This window comes from Protopterus annectens, chromosome 1.part2, assembly GCF_019279795.1.
Source record: "Protopterus annectens isolate FY-2018-M chromosome 1.part2, PAN1.0, whole genome shotgun sequence".
In the NCBI taxonomy this organism is placed as follows: Eukaryota; Metazoa; Chordata; order Ceratodontiformes; family Protopteridae; genus Protopterus; species Protopterus annectens.
In genome coordinates this window covers 288,708,487-288,733,027 of record NC_056727.1, presented here as the reverse complement: position 1 = coordinate 288,733,027, position 24,541 = coordinate 288,708,487, and the positions used below count along the sequence as shown (strand labels likewise).

Here is a 24,541-nt window from a genome sequence, read left to right as displayed (position 1 = left end):
AGCAGGACGGCTCAATACTTTGTCTGGCCGTTTTGGTATTGGCTCTACAATGTCTGGTTCCTTCCAAGCTCTGGTGGCAATGAGGTCCACCAGAGGGTCAGCCGGGGGGGGACATCCAAGAGGTAGATGGGCCTGCATCGAACGCCTCCAGAAATACCGACTCGTCCCAGGAAGGTTTTTGGGTGGATCAGTCCCCCCTCTGGTGAAGAATTTCCATTATGTCTCCGAAGGAGACATCTTCGGGGGGGTAATCTGGGGGAACCTTCCCCTTCCTCCAAGTCGGTATCCTCAGAGAGGAACTCAGGGGAGTCCATATGCCTCCTCTCTTGCACTGGCATTTGCGAGGGGCCTCCTCGGGGGGGCTCTCTGCGGAGGGCTCACAAACAGTCTCATATTCTTCAAGGGGAACAGTCTCGGGTGTATCAGACACAGGCTGACCCTGGGAGGACTGGATGATGGAAGACAAACTCAGTTGCGAGGGAGCAGGGGTGGACTCCGAGGAAAGAGAGAGGGGTCTCTATCCTCCAAAGAGAACCCTCTCCACAACGTCGAAAGCCGAAGGAGAACTGGCTTCCCTGAAACTGGTGGGGTGGGTAGCCATGCCCCTCGGATCCAATGAGGGGATCGGAGCTGAGGCCGGAACAGCCGGACCCAGAGGGATGGTATGCCCCGACCACAACAGGGTCGATGGCACACATCACCTCGGATCCAACGATCGGATCCGACAGACTCGAGGGCATGGCTGGTGTCAAAGTTGGAGGAACCATCGGTGCCAACCCCTGACTCCGGGGCTCCTCAGATCCATGGACTCCGAAACCTGAGGGTGGATCGGAGAAGGAGCTATTGGGGCAAATGTCAGAGCCAAACTCCCCGCACCAGCTGGGGGGGAGCCAGCAACACTCCCATCTGCAATTGTGTTTGCAGAAACCTTTTCATCATTGGGTCCATGTCAGCTTCAGAGTGGCTCCTTGTGGATCTTGAGGACGCCACAGACACCAGCCAGGAGGGCCAATGTGAGGACGACCTCGAAGCTGGCCGAGCCTCCTCTTCCGCCTCCGGGGAGAATCGTGGAGAATGGAGCCGAAGGAAAGATGACCTAGCAACTTGCTCTGGTGTAGAGATGATTTTAGCGGGGGGGGGGGGCAAAGATCAGAGTCCGATTACCTCTTGCGACCCCTCTCCCTGTCTCTCTTTTTTCTCTCTCTCTCTCTCCTTTTCTTTGTGTTTCTCCTTCCTGGCCGCTCTCTCACCCTGTTTGAAAGTGGGAATCCTGGACAGGGGAGGAGGGCCGGAAGCTTGAATAGCCACAGCCGTGGCTGACAAAGACTCTGTAGAAGAGGTGGTTGATTCTGCAGGCAAAAGACCCGCCAAAATCAGCTTGGTCCTGCGATCCCGCAGGGCCCAGGGGTTAAATGCTGCACAAATCTTGCAGCCTGATGTAAGATGAGGAACCCCTAGACAAACCACGCACTGAGTGTGACCATTGGCCAACGACAGCTTATGGCCACACTCTATGCACTTAGAAAACTTCGAATTTTGTGTCTCTGACATCTCTCACTAACTAGGCTAACTAGCCAAGCACACACACACACACACACGCCAAGGGCAGGAAGTGGAGGCCTACACTGGGTGGAAGTTCTAAAACTTTCCTTCTCTACTACTTTTTTTTTTTTTTTTTTGAACGCAAAACCCAAGTTAGAGTGAGGAAAGGGATTGACTATTTTAACACTCACACAAACCACACAGATCGAAAGTTTGCTGAACAAACTAACTATACCTGCCTGGAGCTCAAGAATCCCGTACTGACGAAGCTGCGGCAAACAAGATCTGAGGATTGGAAGGAGTTGCAGTATAGTATGGCTAAGTTTGGAGCTCTGATCTTTAGCTTGGTAAACTGCCGGCTCGGATCCATAACCCACAGGTTGATGATCAAATGAAGTTAATTACTTCAGATTTTCTTTTTTTACTTGCCAAGTGTTTACAAAAACAAATCTTAAAATCAGAGCATTAAACTAATTTTAACCATCTTCAATAAATATTGTCTATCCCTTCTATGATCAATGCTACTGCATTCAAAACAAAACAACTAGTGCAGTCTACAGAACATATGCTACAAGGGACAACAGTATGACTTGCAAAAACAACTAGTTACAAAAAAGGAGAGTATTCCAAAACAGATACTATTAAATCCATGTGCTATGTGCCAGCTCAACTGGTATACTTGGATAAAGTCCTGTATGGCTCAGATGGCCACAGTATACTTAGCAGCTGAAACATGTGCTGAAGTTAGCATGGAGAGAATAGACATTGCTATTCTTGGGAAAGAAGGGAGGAGACAGACTGGGACTGCTCAAATGACACAAAAACCCTTAGAGGAGAGGAGGCAATGCAAAGGATAGCTCTGGGGCAGGCATTTGGCCAACAAGCCACAAATGCAGCAGCCCAGACTGCAGGGGCACACAGGTGAGTGCCTGCATGGGGAGGGCATAGTGGATCCCACTGTGACACTGGTCACTTTTTCTCCACCCAGGGAATGTCTTAGGCCCATACCAAATATGCTGTTATTACCAGTATACACAAAGGCATACACCACCTCTAAGGCTGCCTGCATAATTGCCTCCAGTGATCAGATCTCATTCCACTGGGAATATCAAGGATGGGGGAAACAAATGGGTTTGGTTGATGTTTGATGGTCCATCAGGTCCAATGACAAAAAGCGTATTAAAAAGAAAAACAATTCTGTAACTAATGCTACTCCATTACTCTGAATATCAGTGTGCTTTTTTATAACTTCATTTACTCATTTTCAACTCAAGTCCTCAAACAATATATACAAAAAAATTGATCTTTCAGCATACATATGTGTGTGCACTTTTTTTCTTCTTGTTTTTCCGGGAGTGAGCTTAAAATCTTCAGCACATATACAAAAATGATTTTCATTGCAGAGTTTCAAGCAACCACATAGTAAATGCATTCTACCAATAAAAAAATAATTTCACATAAAGTTATAGCCTGGCAAATTAATTCCACTGTCTGAACAAGTTGTTCAGAATTATTATTAATCATTACTTATTATTATTTTTATTACAATGCTTTTTCCTGAAATTGGCTTTGTGGCTCTGTCACATTCCTTGACCACTCAGCTCTCACCTACATCCAGTGGGAACCAATCATGATGCAATACACTGTCCTTCAGCACCCTGGGCAGCTCAGTGCTGAATAGGCAAGGCAATGAAGATGCACTGAGGATATTTTAGTTTTTAAGTAAAATACAACAATAATTCTGTATAGATAATATACTTTTATAATATATAATACTATATTTTGCTTAACTAGAAAGTAAAAAAATATATAAAAAAGATTTTTTTTTTTATACAAAAGGCTTTTCATTCAGTCGCTCTAAAAAAATAAAAAAAAAATAAGGAAGAAGAGTGAAAACTGCAAAAGAAACACAGACAAGCTGATTTCAGAAAAGCATTTGAGGTTGGTTTTACGGATTCCTCCTCCTACTTCTGCTACCTCAATAACAGAAACAGCAAAACCAACCTCAAATGCTTTATCAGCTTGTCTGTGTTTTCTTTGCAAAGCTGTCACTTTTCCTCATTTTTTTACTTTTTAGAGCGACTCAATAAAAATCATTCTTTATTTAAACTTTTTTATATACTTTTATTTTTTATTGTGTTTTAAAGACATTGCCAGCAGGTCTGCAGAAAAGTTATGTGCTGGGAAAGAGGCAAGTACCTAAACAAAAGCAGATGACAGTACAAAAAAAAACACATTTCACTGTAACTTACTTTTAAAATATTTTGAGTTTCTTTCCATTTGTTTGTCCATTCTTTGGTAAGTTCTTCCACCTGTTAAAGTAAAAACTGTATCAGGCATGTACTATAAAATCCTGGTGGGGAAAAAAGACATTTGCTTCATGTACCATGGCAATGTACTTTAAACTACTGTGCAGGGCAAGAAAGCTTCATCTATCACTGTTCTAGATTTTCAGTTGTTGCCCTAATACATGTATGATCATTCACCTCAAAAATAAAATGTCATGATACTAAGACAAATATTATAAAGCATTTTTGGTATGCCAAAATACCACAACATCCCCTAGTGGCATATAGTTTTTAAAAAAAAAAAAAAAAAAAAATTTCAGCACTGATGGAATCTAGCACTCTGTTATGAAGCCATAACCTTTCCTAAACCCTGCACCAGCATGTATGAAAAAAAATGTAAATGCATGCAATTATGCTTTTAGCAATTAACTATAGCAGTAATTGCACAGCCTACTGATGACGTTAGCCATAAATCATAATGCAACCTGGATCTGTCTGCAGGAGGAAAAGGAGCATGAAGGAGTACATCCCTGAGACAGTAAGAACTAAACAGAAAAGGTAGATGAGGGACAGACACCTTGCAAGCATACACACACAAGGCAAATGGGTGCAGTATGAATAAGGACAGGAAATAATTACTTCCATGACATTTTTGTGTTAGCCCCTGGACAGTTACTTTTCATGTATGTGAACATGATTCTACTTACTAATAACTGATTAAATGAACAGAATGTTATAAAATGCAGAGATTCTCTTTTTATGGCAAACTAAATACATTTAAATGCACAAACATATATATATATATATATATATATATATATATATATATATATATATATATAAAATGATGCAAATATAATAGATACAGGAAGAGTGATGTCATCTTATAAACAGCATTGCCATGAGGCAAACTAAACCACAGTAAGAAGTACAAAACACACTTTCAGAAAATGTGAGTCAGAGAGAAGTTCGCTCCCATTTTACACACAACTTAGCAATGGGCAAGGGATCCAAAATGAATATAAAACTGTAAACATAATATATATATATATATATATATATATATATAAATTAATATCCTTCTGTGTATGTGCATTTGTGTATGTCTGTGTATACACATACACACAATGAACAAAAAGAAATATACAGATATGCACACACAAACCTCTCTCTCTCCATCTATATATACATACATATACATAGATGTATATATATATATATATATATATATATATATATTGGAGTTTATTATCAAAATGAAAAACTGAGGTTTGGCGAACACAAAAATGCCGAATGTGTGTTGACTGATTCCCGTTTTGCCTAACTACAATTCTACGAGTGTCCTTTGTAGCAAATACCACTGTGCATTCGATTATATGTGGTTGATTTTACGAACAGAGATTGCGGTGCAGATCATGTAATTTACCCTTTTCCTCATTGTAGTGTGAGCTCAGCTTGCCCCCCTGCAAAAACGTGAATTTCAAGTGATGTGAAGTGCAGAACTACGCATGTTCAAACTGCTGGAAAACAGGCAGGTTAGTGGTAGCAGGTAAAAAAATGGCTGACATCGAAAAATGCCAAATTCGATCCTGTCTGTATTTTGTTTAGACAATATCAGCTAATTAATATGCAAACTGTTGAGATTTTACCTTGGAATTTTGACCACACGCCATTATGGCATTCGCGATTTTGATAGTAAGCCATATATTATTACTGACAAAATACAATATTCATTCATTCATTTTCTTATATCCACTTTAAAGGTTAAGAAGATGGCAGTGAATGAATGTCGATGGAGTGAATGTCTGCAGGCACAATATGGATTTTACTTTTTGTTATTTTTCTATTACAGTCTGCTTCAACTGTGGAAATGCACTTTTTTTTAAATTTCCACATTGTACTGCTGTACTGTCCCATCTTATCTGCTGCATACCATGATAATAGTGCGGCCTTATTCAATGCATTAGAGTTGATCCTATTCTGAGGAAGTAAGGCTGCAAAGCAATGTTACCATCCTTGATGTGGTTTCTTAGAAACTGGACCTGCTAAACTATAGCTTTTCAGTCTTTGTAGTGGGTTTATGTCGCACAAGTGTTAACATTCTTAGTTTCTTTTTCATTTGGGAGGGTGGCCTAATGGTTAAGGTATTTGCCTTACAAACACAAGGTGCAGGGTTTGAGTCTCACAAGAGATAATTGGCTCGACTTAAAATGGCTCGCAAGGGCAGTTAGCTTAGTACTAATCTATGAACCTATGAACCTATTTGTTAAAACATGTGGTATAAAATTAGTGCAGCAAGGTACTGTTCAGTTTAAGAAGGTTGAAGGCTTACATTAAAAACTAACAACAGTCCATTACTGAAACAAACATTAGAAGGTGCAGTTCACTTCCTCATTCTAAGAAGTGCATGTCAGCCAACCAGAAAAGTACAGTTTTGTACCTACCATAAATGTAGATGTTCGAAGATCCACATTGCTGCAGTCCTAACACTTGGGTAGTCCGCTGTCCCTCGGTCGGCCCGAATATCAGAGTATAAGGCTGACGTCGGTCAAGGCGCATTTGACTGACATCAGAACGTCAGGGTACAAATGCGCATGACCGACGTCATATCCTCAGTCTTTTCTTGCCCCAGATGTCAGAAGACCCTAAAAAGAAAGGTCCAAACCCAACAACAACAACTAAACAACCAACCAGCCTAATACCAAAAATATATACAATACACACAATATATATACAATATGTACAATATACCTCAGAAGGATAACTCAACCCACACAACCACCTCAAACTACAGAGGGGAAGGAGGGAGGGTAAATTGGACTGCAGCAATGTGGATCTTCGAACATCTACATTTATGGTAGGTACAAAACTGTACTATGTTCTTCATCTCACATTGGTGCAGTCCTAACACTTGGGTAGAATCCCAAAGCAGAGGTAAGGGAGGATGGCTAAATTATATAGAAGCAGGAGCTGCCAAAATGCCCTGCAACACAGCAGTGGCAAAACCAGCCCTGGATCTAGAGTACAGTGGAAGGTGGTAATGCCTAGAAAAGGTATGCACTGAACTCCAAGTGGCTGCCTCCAAAATATCCTTAGTTGCCACCCCCCTCAAAAAAGCTGTTGAAGTGGCAGTAGCCCTAGTGGAATGAGGCCTGATCCCAGCTGGAATCTCTTTGCCATGATGGGAATAACAGAAAGCAATGCAAAAGCCAATCCACTTAGAAATAGTTTGTTTTGACACGGGCTTGCCCTGAGAGCACAAAGCAAAAGAAACCAATAACTGCTGAGATTGTCAGAACCCTTTAGTTCTGTCCAAATAATATCGCAACTGCCTGTGTACATCTAAAGTGTGCAAAATCTTTTCCCCTTTATTTTGGGGATTTGCATAAAAGGTAGGCAAATGAATAGTTTGGTTTAAAGCCACACTAGAAACCACTTTAGGCATAAAGGAAGGATTAGTACGCAAGGATACCCTGTCCTTATGAAAAATTAAGAAAGGCTCAACTGCCATAAGGGCCTGCAATTCAGAAACCCTTCTTGCAGAGGTAATGGCCAACAAAAAAGCAGTCTTCCATGACAAATATTTCAACTCAGCAGTAGCTGCAGGCTCAAAAGGTTGTAGAGTGAGTTTCTCCAACACAAAATTGAGATCCCAAGCAGGAGTAGGAGCTCTTCGTGGGGGTCTTATATTCTTTGCCCCTCTAAGAAATTGCTTGAACAAAGGATGAGAAAACAATGGTGGGTCACAGTCATAGTGAGCTGAAATTGCTGCAGCATGAATCTTAATAGAAGAGAAGGACAAACCTTTGTCCAATAACTCAGTAAGATATTGAAGAGCCACACTTAAATTAGGCTCAGAAACATCCAAATCCTTAGCTGCACTCCAAAACAAAAATCTCTTCCATTTATCTGCGTACACTTTCCTTGTACTAGGCCTTCTAGCTTCCAAAATCACATTCAAAACTTGTTGTGGAAGTTGAGACCCTCTATGGTTTAAAACAGAATATGCCAGGCTGTTAGGTGAAGAGAGTGAAGTTTGACATTGAGCAGATGGCTGTCCTCCTGGGACAACAGATGTGGAATCAAAGGCAAAGGCCATGGAGGTTTTCGTACTAGACTTCTCAGTAATGGGTACCACTGCTGTCGAGGCCAATCTGGAGCTATCAAAATCATCCTTGGCTTGTCCTGTCTGACCTTCAGCAGTACCTTTGGGAGGAGAGGCAGAGGTGGAAAGGCATACACATGAAGATTTTTCCAACTGAAAGAAAGAGCATCCACTTTCCAAGCTGTGGGATGAAACCTTTTCGTGCAAAACGTTGGCAGCTGGTGGTTTAGTGGAGAAGCGAACAGATCTATGTCTGGAGTTCCCCAGGACACTGTCAATTTCTGAAATACATGAAGATCCAGTTTCCACTCGTGGGGATCCATGATTTGTCTGCTTAACACATCTGCTAAGGAGTTCTGTGCTCCCGGCAGAAACCTTGCCTGAAGACTTAGTTGTAAACTGAGAGCAGTCTCCCACAAAATCATTGCTTGCCTGCATAGAGGATAAGAATGTGTTCCCCCTTGCTTATTGATATACCACATGACAGCTGTGTTGTCTGTTTGAATCAACACCTGCCCTGGAAGAAGTAAATCCTTGAAAGCTATTAATGCAAACTGGACTGCTAACATCTCCTTCAAATTGATATGTAGATGCAGTAGTCTGACAGGCCACTTGTCTTGTATCCACTTTCCGTTTAGATGAGCTCCCCAAGCTTTGTCTGAGGCATCTGTTGTTAGAATCTGACTCGCCTCTGGCCGGGTCACAGAGAGTCCCTTGTTTAGGTGACATTCCTGAGCCCACCACAAAAATTCCTTTTGAATGCAAGGTATTATTTGAATGACAGTGTCCAGATCCTGGCAGTGCTGTGTCCATACATTTTTGAGATACCATTGCAACTTCCTCATATGCAGTTTGGCATTGGGAAGCACCAGAATACAAGATGCCATGAACCCTAAGGCTTGAAGGACTGTCCTTGCAGTCAGCCCGGACTGAAGAGAAAGATGATGGAAGTAAAGGGAAAGATTCTTTTGTTTGTCCGGGGTTAGAAAGGCCATCTGGGATGCTGTATTCAGTCTTACACCCAGAAAGCACATGTCTTGAGAGGGTACTAGACTGGACTTTATTTCGTTCACAGAATACCCCAGGCATCTTAGCACTGCTATCACATATTCCAAATGACGAAGAAGCTCTTCCTTTCCTTGAGCCAGAATCAGGCAATCGTCCAAATAAGGATAGATTTGTATTCCTTTTAGCCTGAAGAAAGCTATCACTGGAGCCAGAACTTTCGTAAATACTCTGGGCGCAGTAGATAAGCCAAAGGGCAATGCAGAGAATTGATAATGAGAAGTCCCAGTCCGAAAACGCAGAAATTTCCTGCAACTTAGTCTGATAAGAACATGAAGGTAAGCCTCCTTGAGATCCAAAGTCACCATCCAGTGATCCTTGCCCAGAAGAGGTAAAAGTTGTTGTAACGTCAACATTTTGAATTTGGGAATGTCCAGATAAGTGTTGAGGATAGACAAATCCAAAATTGGTCTCCACGTGTTCCCCTTTTTTGGTACAAGGAACAGGCGAGAATAAAATCCTAGGCCCCTTTCTGGTATAGGAACCGGCTGTATGGCCCCTATTTGGAGTAATAGAGAAATTTGCTTGTGAGCCTGTATTCTTTGTTGAGGAGGAATGTCTGGCATGCCCTTGAAAGGAGGCAAGGTATGGAAATAAAACCTGTAACCGTGATGTATGATATCCAATACCCATCTGTCCTGGGTAATCAAACTCCAATTTTCTTTGAAAAGTGCCAACCTTCCTCCCAAAGGTGCTGCCAGGCGAGAAGGTTCTGGCAGCTGAAAAGGTAGGTCATTGGGTTTGATTACGAAAGGACTGACCCCTGCCCTCACCTGAAGACTGTGCAGGAGAACTCCCTGTTCTAGGCCTGAAAGAGCCCTGACCTCTGCCCCTGCCACGTCTAGATCTACCCCTAGACTGGGAATCATAAGAAGGATACGTCCACCCCTTAGTAGGCCAATTTCTACTAAACTTTGGAGGCTGAACCTGCAAAAATTCTTTAACAGTCTGCATAGACTTAGCCTTGTCTTCCATTTTCTTTAAAACTGCCTCAACAGGGGAACCAAACAAGACATCAGATTGCAAAGGGGCATCCAAAATCCTAGTTTTAACATGGTCAGATAAATTTTGATCCCGCAGCCAGGCATGCCTGCGAAGAATTGACCCAGTGGTAGCCACCCTAGACGAGGCCTGTACAGCATCGAAACCACATTGCAAAGAGTGCTTACCCACCTGTTCAGAAACATGTACTAAATCTTGTAACTCTTTACAATCAATACCTTCCGCCAGAGCATCAACCTTAGATTTCAACTGTGAAAGGAGATAATTTTGATATTTCAACATGTGAAACTGGCAATTCAAAGCTCTCATGGCTAGAGTGGAAGAAGTATAACCTTTCTTTCCCCATCTATCCAAGGCCCTGGCCTCTTTATCTGCAGGAACCGGATTCTTGACAACAGAAGCCTTAACACCCTTAGGCCCCTGGCTAACAGTTTCTGGGTCTGCCCTAGGACTCTTAAAAAGATACTTATGAGCTTCAGGCACCCTGTAATACCTATCAGGTTTAACAGGAGCAGGAGGCAAAGAATCAGGATTAAGAGAAGCCTCCGCAAACACATCTTCCACCACATTCAGAACAGGAGGTATAGCCAAAGGCCTATGCTGGGGTAAAAACAAAAATTCCCTAAGCCTTTTCCTGGAATCAGAGAAGTCCTGACCTTCCCATTTAAAATGCTCTCTCATGGAGTGAAGTGTCTCTGAAAAAGAAAAATCCTCAGGAGGAGAAGCAGAAGGAGTAGAATCATCCACATCAGAATCAGAATAATGAGCATACTCCTGTAAGTCTTCTGCCGAAGACTCAGACACATCCGAAGCCTGCTCCCAATCCCCCAACACTGGTTCAATCCTAGGCCTCTTATCAGGAGGGGGCATAGAGCCTCTAATTAAAGTAATTAAATCTTCTGCCATTTTAAGCATGTGCTTCTTGGGCACAGCACCTGAAGAACTAGGAGTGACACCCACAGAAGCTAAACTAGCCCTTCCTCTAGGAGAAGCCTTGGAAGTAGAAAGAGAGGGCCTAGACCCCTTAGGAAGGGAGGGGAGTACAGTTATCTGAGAAGCCCCTACAGCCTGACCTGCCTCCTGGGAGGCCACATCCTGTAAAATCAAAGTTTCTCCCTGGGACTCCAGAGAGGCCTCCGTCGGAACCACCGGTTCCACTGACGCCTCTAAAGAACCGGCGTCCGGTTCGGACGACTCCTCTAACCTAGGTTTAACTGCCTCGTCCTTGCGCTTCTTTGAGGAAGCCGGCGTCGGAGCATCCGACGGCATTTTGTAATTGCACCGCTTCCCAAAGACCAACCTGGCACAATCCAACCTCCGCTTTATAGTGCGTTTATTAAACCTAGCACAAAAGCGGCAACCAACAACGTCGTGCTCAGGTCCCAAACAAGGTATACACAAGTTATGGTAATCCCTATGCGGTATCTGTTTCCCACAAGAAATACAGTTATTCACTTTTTCTGACATCCGGTAAACCACTGAGGCAAGAAAAAAAAACCAAAATATTCCCCAACGGGGTACTTAACCAACTCTGACTTCGGTCTGAAACTCCGAATTCGAAAAATTTCAGAACGCCGAACGGCACTCGCAACACTGCTTCTGCATCGGACCATGCGGCAAAAAAGACTGAGGATATGACGTCGGTCATGCGCATTTGTACCCTGACGTTCTGATGTCAGTCAAATGCGCCTTGACCGACGTCAGCCTTATACTCTGATATTCGGGCCGACTGAGGGACAGCGGACTACCCAAGTGTTAGGACTGCAGCAATGTGAGATGAAGAACATCTGTGATTTGTAGACTTGGCCTGAAAGAAAGCATGTTTCAAAGCAAGTTCAATCGGTGTTGCAGCTGTTCAAAAGCAGGACAGGTGTCGCGATCTTGGTGAAGCAGCCACTGGAAACACTTTCAAACAAGATGAAATTTCTCATTGCAAAATCTGGACATCTAATGTAGTATTTGCTGCAGGAACCACAACAAAAGTTCAATCACCCCAAAACTGTAAGTCAGAATAGGAAGAGCAAATTGGTTTACAGCTTGAACTTTATTCCTAGATGTCAAGGCAGTTTTCAGTATTAGTTTTAGTCTTCTGAAGTATTCTTTATAAAATTTTATTAACATTTGTTTATGTGTGCACCTGCTGATGTCCAGGGAAGGACAAAGAATGTACAAATAATGGTGTATTGTCTCACCTCCTCAGAGACTCAGCCAATGTCTCCCTCCTACTTCCATTTAAGGTAATGCCCCCTGTACACCTCCCAGCCTCTACCAGGGATCAACTGAGAGGTGCTCCCAAGTGTGCAGCCATCCTTCCCTGTCACTGCCTCATGTCAGAGCTGCTAATCAGACTTTGGTTGCTTAGGCCATAGTCAGCCCCCCACCCCACCCAACATCATACTGCTAGCTGCATACCACTGTGTTGATCTGTCCACTACAATGATTCTTTGTCTGAAGGGGTTGGGTTAAATGTGATACAAAAAGTACAGTTTTGTACCTACCATAAATGTAGATGTTCGAGTGTATACCCTGCTGCAGTCATCACACTTGGGTTATCCTGTCGTCAGGCAGCCCCGCAGTCGGCCTGAATTCCAAAGTCTTGGTCCGGCGTCAGTTGCTGTCGCTTCTTCCCTGACGTCAGTGCGCCAGGGGTATATAAGAGGCATCCAATGCCATTTTCTTCAGTTTTTCTTGCCCCAGATGTCAGGTGCCCCCCCCCCCCAAAAGGTGGTCAGTAGATAGTACCAATAATAAAAGTTTAGCACAAACAAAACATCCCTCCAGCTATAAGCAAATACACCACAAAGGTTGTATCAGAATGTAAGGTATTGAAAGGTTTTAGTTAGGTCAGAGGGGATGGAGGGAGGGTAACTTGGACTGCAGCAGGGTATACACTCGAACATCTACATTTATGGTAGGTACAAAACTGTACTATGTTCATCGTGTTACCCTGCTGCAGTCATCACACTTGGGTAGAATCCCAAAGCTAAGGATGGGAGGTGGAGTCAAACAGGGTTAGAGGAGGCTAGAAGGCCCTGCAAAACTGCAGTGGCGAAGCCAGCTCTAGTCTTAGAATAAAGTGGTAAGTGATAGTGCTTGGTGAAGGTGTGTACTGAACTCCAAGTTACAGCTTCCAGAATATCCTTGGTTGGTACCCCCCTGAGGAAGGCTGTAGATGTAGCTGCTGCCCTGGTGGAATGGGGCCTTATGCTAGCAGGAACTGGTTTTCCATGATGGGTGTAGCAAAAACGTATGCAATGTCCTATCCATTTTGAAATGGTCTGTTTTGAGATAGGCTTTCCTTGTGATGCTGTAGCATGGGATACACAAAGTTGGTCAGATTTTCTGAAAACCTTAGTTTTATCTGAGTAGTAACGTAGTTGCCTGTGAATGTCCAAGGAATGCAGAAGTCTTTCTCCTTTGTTCTGTGGATTTGGAAAGAAGGTGGGTAAATGGATGGTTTGATTTAGAGCCACACTGGATACCACCTTTGGCATAAAGGAGGGGTTAGTTCATAGAGAAACTCTGTCTTGATGAAAAATGAGGAAAGGCTCTACTGCCATTAGTGCCTGAAGCTCTGAGACTCTTCTGGCTGAAGTAATTGCTAGCAGCAGGGCAGTCTTCCATGATATAAACTTTAAGTCAGCTGAGAAAGCTGGCTCAAAAGGTGGCAGCGTAAGTTTTTCCAGAACAAAACTGAGGTCCCAAGTTGGTGTTGGCGCTCTCCTGGGAGGCCTAATGTTTTTGGCCCCTCTGAGATACTGCCCTAGAAGTGGATGTGAAAATAAGAGAGGATCCATGTTGTAGTGAGCTGAAATAGCTGAGGCGTGGATTTTAATAGATGAAAAAGAAAGTCCTTTGTGTAACATCTCAGTTAAATATTGTAGAATCTGAGGTATGTCAGGCTGAAGGGTATTTTGGCCTTTAGCTTGGTTCCAGGCGCAAAATCTTTTCCATTTGTCTGAATAGGCTTTCCTGGTGCTGGGACTCCTGGCCTCCAGAATGACATCCATAACAGCTTGTGAAAGAGGAACTGGCTGGTTGCTTAGGTGATTTGTCATGCAGCCAAATTTAAGGTTTTGAGCTGGCTGTGTAGAATCTGACTGCCTTGCTGTGTGAGCAGATGAGGAATTTGTGGTAAAATCCATGGTGGGCCCTGGGCCATGTTCCTTAGTAGTGGGTACCAGTGCTGGCATGGCCAGTCTGGGGCAATGAGTATCATTCGGGGTCTCTCCATCCTGACTTTCAGCAGCATCTTTGTGAGAAGGGGCAATGGAGGAAAGGCATATACTGTCAGCATTTTCCAACTGAATGAGAGTGTATCCACTTTCCAAGCTTGATGGTGAAATGTCCTTGTGCAAAATTTTGATAGCTGATAGTTTTGGGGGGTGGCAAACAAGTCTATGTCTGGGCGGCCCCATTTTTGAGTTATCATTGCAAATACTTGTGGATCCAGTTTCCACTCGTGGGGATCCATGATATTTCTGCTTAGGTCATCTGCCAATGTGTTCTTTTTTCCTGGCAGGAATTGAGCTTGTAATTGAACTTGGTAGGTCAGTGCTGTGTTCCACAAGGTCATTGCTTGCCTGCATAGATGGTAGGAGTGCGTACCCCCTTGTTTGTTTATGTACCACATTACTGTGGTGTTGTCTGTCCTTATGATAAGCTGTCCTGGATGTAAGAGGTCCTTGAAGGCTGTCAGAGCATTCTGTACAGCTAGCATTTCTTTTTGATTGATGTGCAGATTCCTTTGATCTGCAGTCCACATGCCTTGAACGCACCATCCTGCCATATGTGCCCCCCCAGGCATAGTCCCGATGCATCTGTTGTCATAGTTTGCCTGGCTGGGGGTAAGGTGAAAGGCTGACCCTTGTTGAGGTGACATGCCTGTGACAACCATAGAAACTCCTGTTGAAGGCAGGGAATGAGAGGTATCATTGTTTCCAAGCTGTGGCTGTGTTGAGTCCATACGCTTTTCAGGTACCATTGTAATTTCCTCATATGCAGTTTTGTAAATGGTATCAGTAGTATGCAAGATGCCATGAAGCCCAAGGCCTGCAGAATTTTTCTTGCAGTGAGTTGGGTCTTTGTTGCCATTATGTTGAAGTATTGAGCTAGTTGTAGTTGTTTGTCTGGCGTCAGATAAGCCATCTGGGCCGTTGTATTCAAGCTGGCACTAGTTTTGATTTGTTTTCATTTACTGTGTACACTAGGCAACTTAGAAGGTGTTTTACAAAAGTCAGATGTTGTAAGAGAATGCCCTTGCTTTCTGCTTGGATGAGGCAGTCATCCAGGTATGGGTATATTTGAATTCCTCTTTGTCTTCAGTATGCAATTACTGGTGCCAGGCATTTTGTGAAGACCCTGGGCGCAGTAGATAAGCCAAAGGGCAGTGCAGAGAATTGGTAATGGGTTGAACCTGCAATGAAAGGGAGGTATCTTCTGCAATTTTGTCTGGTAGGGACATGCAGGTTATGCCTCCTTGAGGTCCAACATTACTTGCCAAGCTTTCTTGCCCAGCATCGGAAGAAGCTGCTGTAGTGTTAACATCTTGAATTTGGGTACTTGCAAGAAGGTGTTTAGAATTGAAAGGTTCAGAATGGGTCTCCAAGCATTGTCCTTTCTGGGGACTAGAAAGAGCCTAGAGTAAAATCCTTGGCCTTGCTCCTGTGTAGGTACCAGTTGAATGGCTCTCATGTCCATGAAAGCTGTAATTTGTTTTTGAGCCTCTACCCATTGATTTTGTGGCTGGTTTGACATTCCTGTTATCCTTGGCAAGGTGTGGAAATGGAATCTGTATCCTTGTGAGATAATGTCTAGGACCCATTTGTCCTTTGTGATGATGCACCAGTTGTCTGAAAAAAGTGCTAATTTTCCTCCCAAGGGAGCTGCCAAGAGAGTTTTGCTTGGCAGTTTGAGGTGTAAGTCATTGTGTCTGTCTTCTAGTAGTTTGGGACCTGTCTTCTCCTCCCTTCTGTGTTGCAGTGCCCCATTGGCGAGGTTTGTAAGGGATTTGTGCTTGTCCTCTGCCCCTTGGGCGTCTGTATTTACCCCTCTGTGGTCTGTCAGAAGCTGGAAAGGACTAATATTTTGTTGGCCAATTTCTGCTGAAGCGTGGGGGTTGTACCTGTAAGAAATCTTTGACCGTCTGCATAGATTTTGCCTTATCCTCCATTTTCTTTAAAACCTCTTCTGCTTTAACCCCACATAAGACATCCTGCTGTAAGGGTGCATCTAGTAACTTTGCTTTGACATGATCAGGCAGAGTTTGTTCCTTTAACCAAGCATGCCTACGTATAACAGACCCAGTAACAGCTGCTCTACAAGAAGCATCCAAGGAATCAAATACACATTGTAAAGTATATGTTTGCCCACCTGTTCAGCTACATGCAACAGATCCTGCATTTTCTTGAATTCAGACTGTTGAGGGTGCGTGCTCATCTTTTGTTTTATTTGAGACATTAGGAATTGCTGGTATTTCAGCATGTGAAACTGACAATTTAGTGCTCTCATAGCTAGAGTAGCTGAGCTGTAAACCTTCTTCCCCCACCTATCTAGTGCCCTGGAGTCCCTTTCAGAGGGTACAGGATTTTTAGCTATAGAAGCCTTAGCCCCTTTGGCACCTGGGAGATTGTCTCTGGGTCAGCAACAGGGCTTTTGTAAAGTAATTTGTGTGAGTCAGGCACTCTATAATATCTATCTGGTTTAGCTGGAGCAGGAGGCAGAGAATCTGGATTTAGACTAGATTCTAAGTAAACTTCATCCACAGTGTCTAAAACTGGAGGGATAGCAAGTGGTCTGTGCTGGGGGAGTAAAAGAAACTCTCTGAGCCTTTTCTTTGAGTCGGAGTAGTCCTGACCTTCCCAGTGGAAATGTTCCCTCATGGTATGTAAGGTTTCCCCAAAGGAATAGTCTTCAGGGGGAGAAGCTGAGGGAATGGAATCTTCAGCATCAGAATCTTCATAAGGGGGAAAGGAGTAATCCTGTTCCTCAGAGGAGCCTGAGGAAATAGACACTTGATCAGAGGAGGCATAATGCTCCTCCTGTCTAGGCCTTTTGTCTGGGGGGGGGTTGGGAACCCCTGATTAAAGAAATCAAATCTTCAGCCATTTTAAGCATCTGTTTCTTAGGCATGGGGCCTTGAACTGGAGACTGAAGTGCAGTCTTTTTTGGTTTAAGAGGAGTCTTAAGCTTAGCATAAGATTTTATGGTGAGAGTAGTCGGTCTGAAGACACCTTCTGTAACCGCAGGTGTTTCTACAGCACCGGCTTCTCCTCCTGCAATGTTGTCGGTAGGGCCTAAAGAAAATGGCTGCGTCGGCCTAGAACTCTCTGCTTGAGAATCCAAAGCGGTCTGGGGTTCCAATTCTGGGGTTGCCAGGGGCTGCGTAGGCGCCTCACTGAAAACCGGAGAACCGGCGACCAGCCCAGCTGAGGTCTCGGAGTCTGGCTTGGATCTAGGCTGCCTGTCTTTATCTTTGCGTTTTTTTATGCATGCCGGTAGTCGGTTGCTCTGACGGCATAGTGTAATTAAATTTCCTACCGAAGTAGTGTTATGCGAAATCAAAGCGTCGCTTTATAGTTCGCTTGTTGAACCTAGCACAAAACCGACAACCAGGGACGTCGTGGTCTGGGCCTAGGCAAGGTATACAATAAGAATGAAAGTCCTTATGAGGTATTTGCTTCCCACAAGAAATACAATTGTTAACTTTTTCTGACATCGGACTGAGGCAAGAAAAGCTTCCCCAACAGGGTACTTAGCTTTGAAGACTTCGGACTGAAATTCGATTCGAAAATCTCAGGTGTCGGCCGACTGGCACTTGCGAACTGCTTCTGCTTCGGGCACCGTGCGGCAAGAAAGACTGAAGAAAATGGCATCGGATGCCTCTTGTATACCCCTGGCGCACTGACGTCAGGGAAGAAGCGACAGCAACCGACGCCGGATAATGGACTTTGGAATTCAGGCCGACTGCGGGGCCACCTGACGACAGGATAACTCAAGTGTGATGACTGCAGCAGGGTAACACGATGAACATCAGAGAAATAGAAATAGTAATGAGTCTCATCTTGCACTGCTACAAAAAGCAATTATACAAGTGGAAACTTGTATAATTTATCTGCATTTGGGAGCAGGAGGCTGAGTATCTTTACACCAGCTTCTCAAATCCTGGAGGAAGTAAAAGTCCAAGGATGAGGTTCTTGTGATATCATTAATTTCTAATAACTTCTTTTTGGAGAACTATAACAGCTTCCTCTGAAAAACATCCTCTGCAGAGGAAGGGGCCTGAAGAAAGAGACTGCTAATCATCCAAACACAAGTGTGCATAACTAAGGGGAACTCAAATATGATGCATATAAAAACTTGTTATGCCTCTGTAGAAGAAAAAGTTAAATGTATGTCCCTTGTGCAAGGGAATAAATGGGCTTAATATGACAGGGCTTGATGGTTAGCAGACATGAGGGCAGAAAAGATAAAGAAACAAACTTTGCAAAATGTATATCATGGGGGGAGAGAGACAAAGAAGGCTGGTTAACAAAGAATAACATGATCATCATGTCCCACAGAAGGCTATGAAATGTGATCAGTCTTATTTTTTTTCTTTTTTAATAGAACTCTATGATTCATTTGGGGAAAAAAGAAAATCGCATAGAAACCAAAACACATGAAAAGAATGATGCAGCGATAGCTATGTCCAGTATAAGGGAAGCATACATTTGTACAATGTAATAAAACAACTTTGACTTTTGCTTTTATTTATAAGATCAACATATTCTGCTACTGACAGCATCTGTTATTTTGGAATATGAGTTGTCATAAATAAATGATGCAGTGATAACTCCGTTCTGAACTGAAATTATGCCACACACAATTATCACAATTAAATAATACACTGCCATGTCCATTATGAATTGGAATTATGCCTTGCACAGTTGTGCTGCATTAGCTGACAACTCAATTAATAAGTAAACAGCATTCACTTAAAAAGTTGACTGAAGAGCATTTGTGTTAATAAGCCCTTCAAACATAATAGAACAATAAATAATGTGTACAGTGGCTGACACAAACTAAAATTTCAACATCTATCCCTAATCAGAAATGTATGAGACAAATGAAAATTCCAGCAAAATCAGGGAATGTGAGAGGAATAACAGGATGTAAAAGATAAGAAAAATACCAGAAATATTCTTGTACTGCATACGGTGCCATGACTGTACTCCAAAAATATTAAAGGATAAACCCGCAATGTGCTTCTGTAGTGTGACACCCGACTGTAACAGCGCTTTCTGAAGTGTGTAACAAATGTTGCACACCCCATAAACACCGTTATAGTTCGTAATCAGGGAAGGGACATTCATTCACTCTCAGATGTCCCTGAATATCTTTCCTCATACATCTGCTGAAATCAATTTGCAAGTAACATTTAAATTAGGGCAGTATTTAAAAAATATTCCTGGCTTTTTTCCTGCAATTATATTTACTTGCTGTCTATGGGACATCACTCAATAAGTGCTTTACTGGCTTTCAAAGCTGGCAAAAACTCCAGCCTTTTTTCTGTAATTGGTAGTCCATGAAGTAGATAAAACTCCATGCACTATAAAGAGTTATGATCGGTCTCACTGATCATAATCATGTTATTTTGTGTTCTTGACATGGATGCCAAGGTTCACCTCTCAAGTTTCACTTTCAAGGTGAATTTCTTGGCATCCACGTCTAAAATTCATAACAACATGGTTACAATTGGTGGCCTGACTATAACTCCCTATATTTTCCTGCTGGTGAAGAACTTTACTGAGATGGACTTTTATATCATGAGTAACTGTGATCATGAGAAAGAAAGTAAAATGGTATACAATGGATTTCCCATACTGTACTAAATGTAGCAGAAATTCCAAGACCAGTTTTCAAATCTGTTTTCAATTAATATTCTATAAAAAAATAGCATTAGTATTTTTAAATGACACTCATTCTTTATTTAGCAATGGGGGGTCTGCTCAGTATCACAATAATGCCTTTCCCTGGAAGTTTAGATCATCTGTGAAATACCAAATGCAAAGTATATGCAAATAAAATGTTCTTATTACATACTGCAAAATTAACATATCAAGCTCTACTGCAATATAAACAGAACTTTCTGGCATGACAGATCTCTCTTTCTCAAAGAATTCCCCATCCTCTGGAAAAGACTCTTGCTTTCTGTAAAGCAAAGTAAGTCCCTCACTATCTTCAAAGTAAACTTACACAAATGTATTCAAGAATCATTAGATATATACAAGGCAATATGAGCAGAGGTCACCTGTGCCTTGCCAATAACCATCATCACTCTCTACCACCCCTTTCAAGAGAAGCAACACCAGTAAGTTTTGGAGTAAATTTAAGAGTATCCATTCAGTTGTCCAAGTTATGTTTGAAGGATGAAAGGAAATCATATTGCTTGATATGTAGGAGGAGCCTATTCCATTACACATGGAAGTGCTGGGTGAAGAACTTATCCCAACATCTAGTTTTACGTATTTCTAAAAGAAGGTTGAGATCCCTTTTTTTGGTCCCATCAGATATCATCTTACTGTCCCGGCTCCCAGTCCCAGTCATGGATCCTAAAGGTGTCCTAGGGACTTAGTCTTCTGTCCTTCCATCTGGGAAGGTTCCTTTATATGCTCTACCCACTCCCTTTCACCACCCTCCATACTTGTGAACTACATCTGAAGACAAGTCTCCTAGTTGGACCATCTCCCCTTAGCTTCATCAGTGAGCATTCTCCCAACTAAGAAGGACACGCCCATCTTTTCCTGTTGCTCCGTCAGTTACCGGAGCCACTAATCAAATTCAGTTTGCCTGGGCTGTGGTCTTGGCTTTATTCCTCTACTCCACCAGAGGGGCTTAGGTTGAGATCTCTTGTTCAAATTTTAATGCACCATTTGGCCTAAAGAAAAAAGGAGGTCAAGGACAGCAGGATCCCTAAGGAGATGGAAAAACAAGAAAGAGATCTCCCCTCTGAAGCCTACATGACACTGAGTTCAGGGACACGTTTTCCAGTCTCTCCTGGTAGCCAAGATTTTTTTGAAGTCAGAAATCATTTTTGGTTATTTTCAATTTTGTGTGTGTGTGTGTGTGTGTGTGTGTGTGTGTGTGTGTGTGTGTGTGTGTGTGTGTGTGTGTGTGTGTGTGTGTGTGTGTGTGTGTGTGTGTGTGTGTGTGTGTGTGTGTGTGTGTGTGTGTGTGTCTGTGTGTGTGTGTGTCTGTGTGCGCACGCGCACATCTAGTAATATACATGCCAAATAGTACATTACATTCTATAGTGGGTCTGACCAGGAAACAGTATAAAGGAGCAATACTATTCTTCATTTTAGAAAAGATGCCTTTGGTAATTAGTTGCGAGACACAGAAGGATTTCCTAACTACAGTTGCCACATGATGATCAAATGAAAGAGAGTTATCAATCCAGGTGGCCCAAGTCTCTAATCTCTGACTTGCTCTATTGCAGGTTACTGATGCAGTAGGTTGAAGCAATTTGATGTTACCTAAAAGGGATGATATTGCATTTTGTTGTTTATTTTAAGACCTCTGCAGTGCACCAGGTGTTGACATATGTCAATTTATTTTGAAGGGTTTCAGCAGACAACTACACCTAGCTTGTACAAAACAAATCACCCAAAGGGTGAATAAATTACTAAAAAAAACACAAGTTGAAAAACATTAGCCAAAGCACATTTCCAGTGGGTTTTATCGTAGCTCCACAAATTTAGCGCTTTCACCATCCACTAATGGCATCATCAGTTAGTGGAAAACATACTCGTATATTATTTATACTCACTTCAATTACTCAACCTCCAATAAAAAACACATCATCATCTTAAAGGTACATCCCTAAATAACACATTTAAACCAATACTGTTATCACATAGTAAAAATGACATTCATAAATGTTCCTGCCAAAATAAAAACTTTGTAAGGTACATTCAAATATAAAATGAACATTCATATATAACATTGTGGCGTATATTACAAATAAATGACTATCATATTTATATCTTTGTTTCAAAACTGGCCTCATAGATATATGGTCATTTAGACCGGGTGGAGAAATTGTGTTTAAGATAACCTTCCATTTGTATTCCAAAAGTTCAAGACTTAGGTTGTCATCCCCACCTCTCTCATTGGGAGCAACCCTATCAATTACAAAACATATAAACTTCTTGTATTTTAAACAAGTAACACTGTGCATATATAGGACATTATGCAAATCTTTTAACCTAATAGCCCTAAGGTGTTCAGATATCCTGTTCTTCAATCTACGTGTGGTTTTCCCAACGTAAAACCCACTACAGGTGGTGCAAGTTGCTAAATATACCACCTTTTGGGTGCTGCAACTGCACCTACCTGGACAGGCTGTACTTCTGTTGTACCCCGGGACAGTGACATAGGGCCCATTATTTATATATCTACAAAAATTACATGTCCCATATTTATTCATCTTGGAACATGTATATGTGGGTCTATGTGATTCCAAAAACTCTTTTATATTTCTTCCCCTTGAAAACACCACCCTATGATGATTACCCAAGTCTCTCTTCAATTCCTTGTCAAATGTTACATCCCAAGCTGTTCGAATGACTTCTATTAGATTGGATGTTTGATTGTTATATATCAGAACAAAAGCTCTAGAATCAAAAATATTAGTTCTTTCATCCAATCCAATGTTATTTCCCCATAAAATGGTGTAAAGGAAGTCTCCCTTTTACTGATAACTTCATTTCATATTATTAACATTTTCAAAGGGTATCCCCTATCTTGAAACAATCCTAACAATGTGTATAAATCTTGCTTACAAACATTGCTTTCCCTAATAAGTCGTGACACCCTAACCATTTGCCCTTTCACAATTCCCATACATTGATGGGGAGAGTAACAACTCTTGTAATGGAGTAATGAGATGCTGTAAGTCTCCTTCCTGAAGACATTACTCTGCAACCCCTCCGACGTTTTGGTCAACCTAATATCTAAGAAGTCAGTGGTTTCACTATTCCACTTACTAGAAGGATGTTGTGTTTAAATATTCTACAAACTGCAACGCCTCTTCCCTGTTGCCTTTCCAAAGTACCAATACATCATCCAAAAAACGATTATACAAGGCTATTTTTTCTCTAAATGGTGAATGGAAAACTAACATTTTTCCCCAGTGGAGCAAAACTAAATTAGTAAATCCGGGGGCACATTTTGCCCCCATTGCTAGTCCCGAAATTTGGTGGTAAATTTCTCCTTCAAAACTCAAATAGTTATTATTCAGCACCATTTCCATAAGTGCTACCATTATATTTACTTTACCACCACAAAACCGTCCACTTTCAACCAAACTCTTTCTAAAATACTTAATACCCTCCTCATGTGGTATAACCGTAAAAAGGTTAATCACATCAATGCTAAGGAATGTCCAATCATTGTCATCCCTACTCAGGGTACTTAACCTTTTGAGACAATGCCAAGAACCTTTCAAAATATGTGGAACTCCAGTCACCACCTGCTGTATATCCTTGTCCACATAAGCAGCCATCGGCTCGGTCTTTGAGCCTCTAGATGACACAATAGCTCGAAATGGTGGATCATTCAAATTTTTATGAATTTTGGGAATTCCAAATACAGCAGGTGTGACTGGATGCTCCACATTCAAAAAATAAAACTCCTCCTCTTGTATGGCTCCTTGGTATAGGGCATCCAACAAAAATAAATCTTTCGATAGGCTATATTAAGTTTGTTGATGGATACCCTCTGATAGGTGGTGGGGTCATCAAGAATGGTTTGCATTTTAGATGTATAATCAAATTGTGGCATAATGACGATCCCTCCCCCCTTATCAGGCTTCATAATTCTAAGTTCAGTATTGTTGGCCAATTCAAGCAAAGCCTTCCTTTCATCCCTAGTGAAGTTATCAAAATAGCAGGTATCACACCTCACATTAATTACATTTCTAATGCCTTTAATACACAATTTCTCAAACAACAAAATGTCTCTATGTATCAGGGGAATAAACAAGCTCTTTCTAGTAAGCAGAACTGGTGTTGTATTGTTATTCTGACCATTTTGGTCTTTGAAAAACAGAGCCAAGTTTAACTGCCTAGTATACAGTCTCACACTTGTATATACATCAACAATATTCAAATTAAAATGCGGAACAAATGTGAAACCCTTACACAAAAGATCATGATAAGCTTCTTTAATATCCAAGGCACTAAACTTATAAATAGTAAATCCAGATTTTTTGGTAACTTTACACACTGGTATCTCAGTCCGGCTTTCCGAATGAAAAAAAGAATCAGCAAGTTCATAGTCAATTGTACAGCCCTCGGACAAACAAGTCATCATTTGTTAAAGTCAGTATCTCCTCCTGTTGTTGAACCACTGGCCTTTCTTCCGGTGGCTGTTCCTCCATTGCTGTGGTTGTTGCTGCTGTTCTGTACCATGACGCTGATTTCATTGGGCCCCTTCCCTTTTGTTCTGTGGATGCTCTGATCTCCTCAATTGCGGAGACCGGTCTAAAAAATGTTGC

General features: G+C 42.1%; 1 protein-coding gene across 1 annotated transcript in view; it reads right to left on the bottom strand.

The window, feature by feature from the left end:
- Positions 1-24,541, bottom strand: part of KIF16B (kinesin family member 16B) — a 3,706,250-nt gene that overhangs the window by 2,208,397 nt on the left and 1,473,312 nt on the right. The window contains exon 12 of the mRNA XM_044056090.1: positions 3,795-3,854. Within this exon, the coding sequence (XP_043912025.1) occupies positions 3,795-3,854 (60 nt within the window). The remainder of the gene's footprint in view (positions 1-3,794; positions 3,855-24,541) is intronic.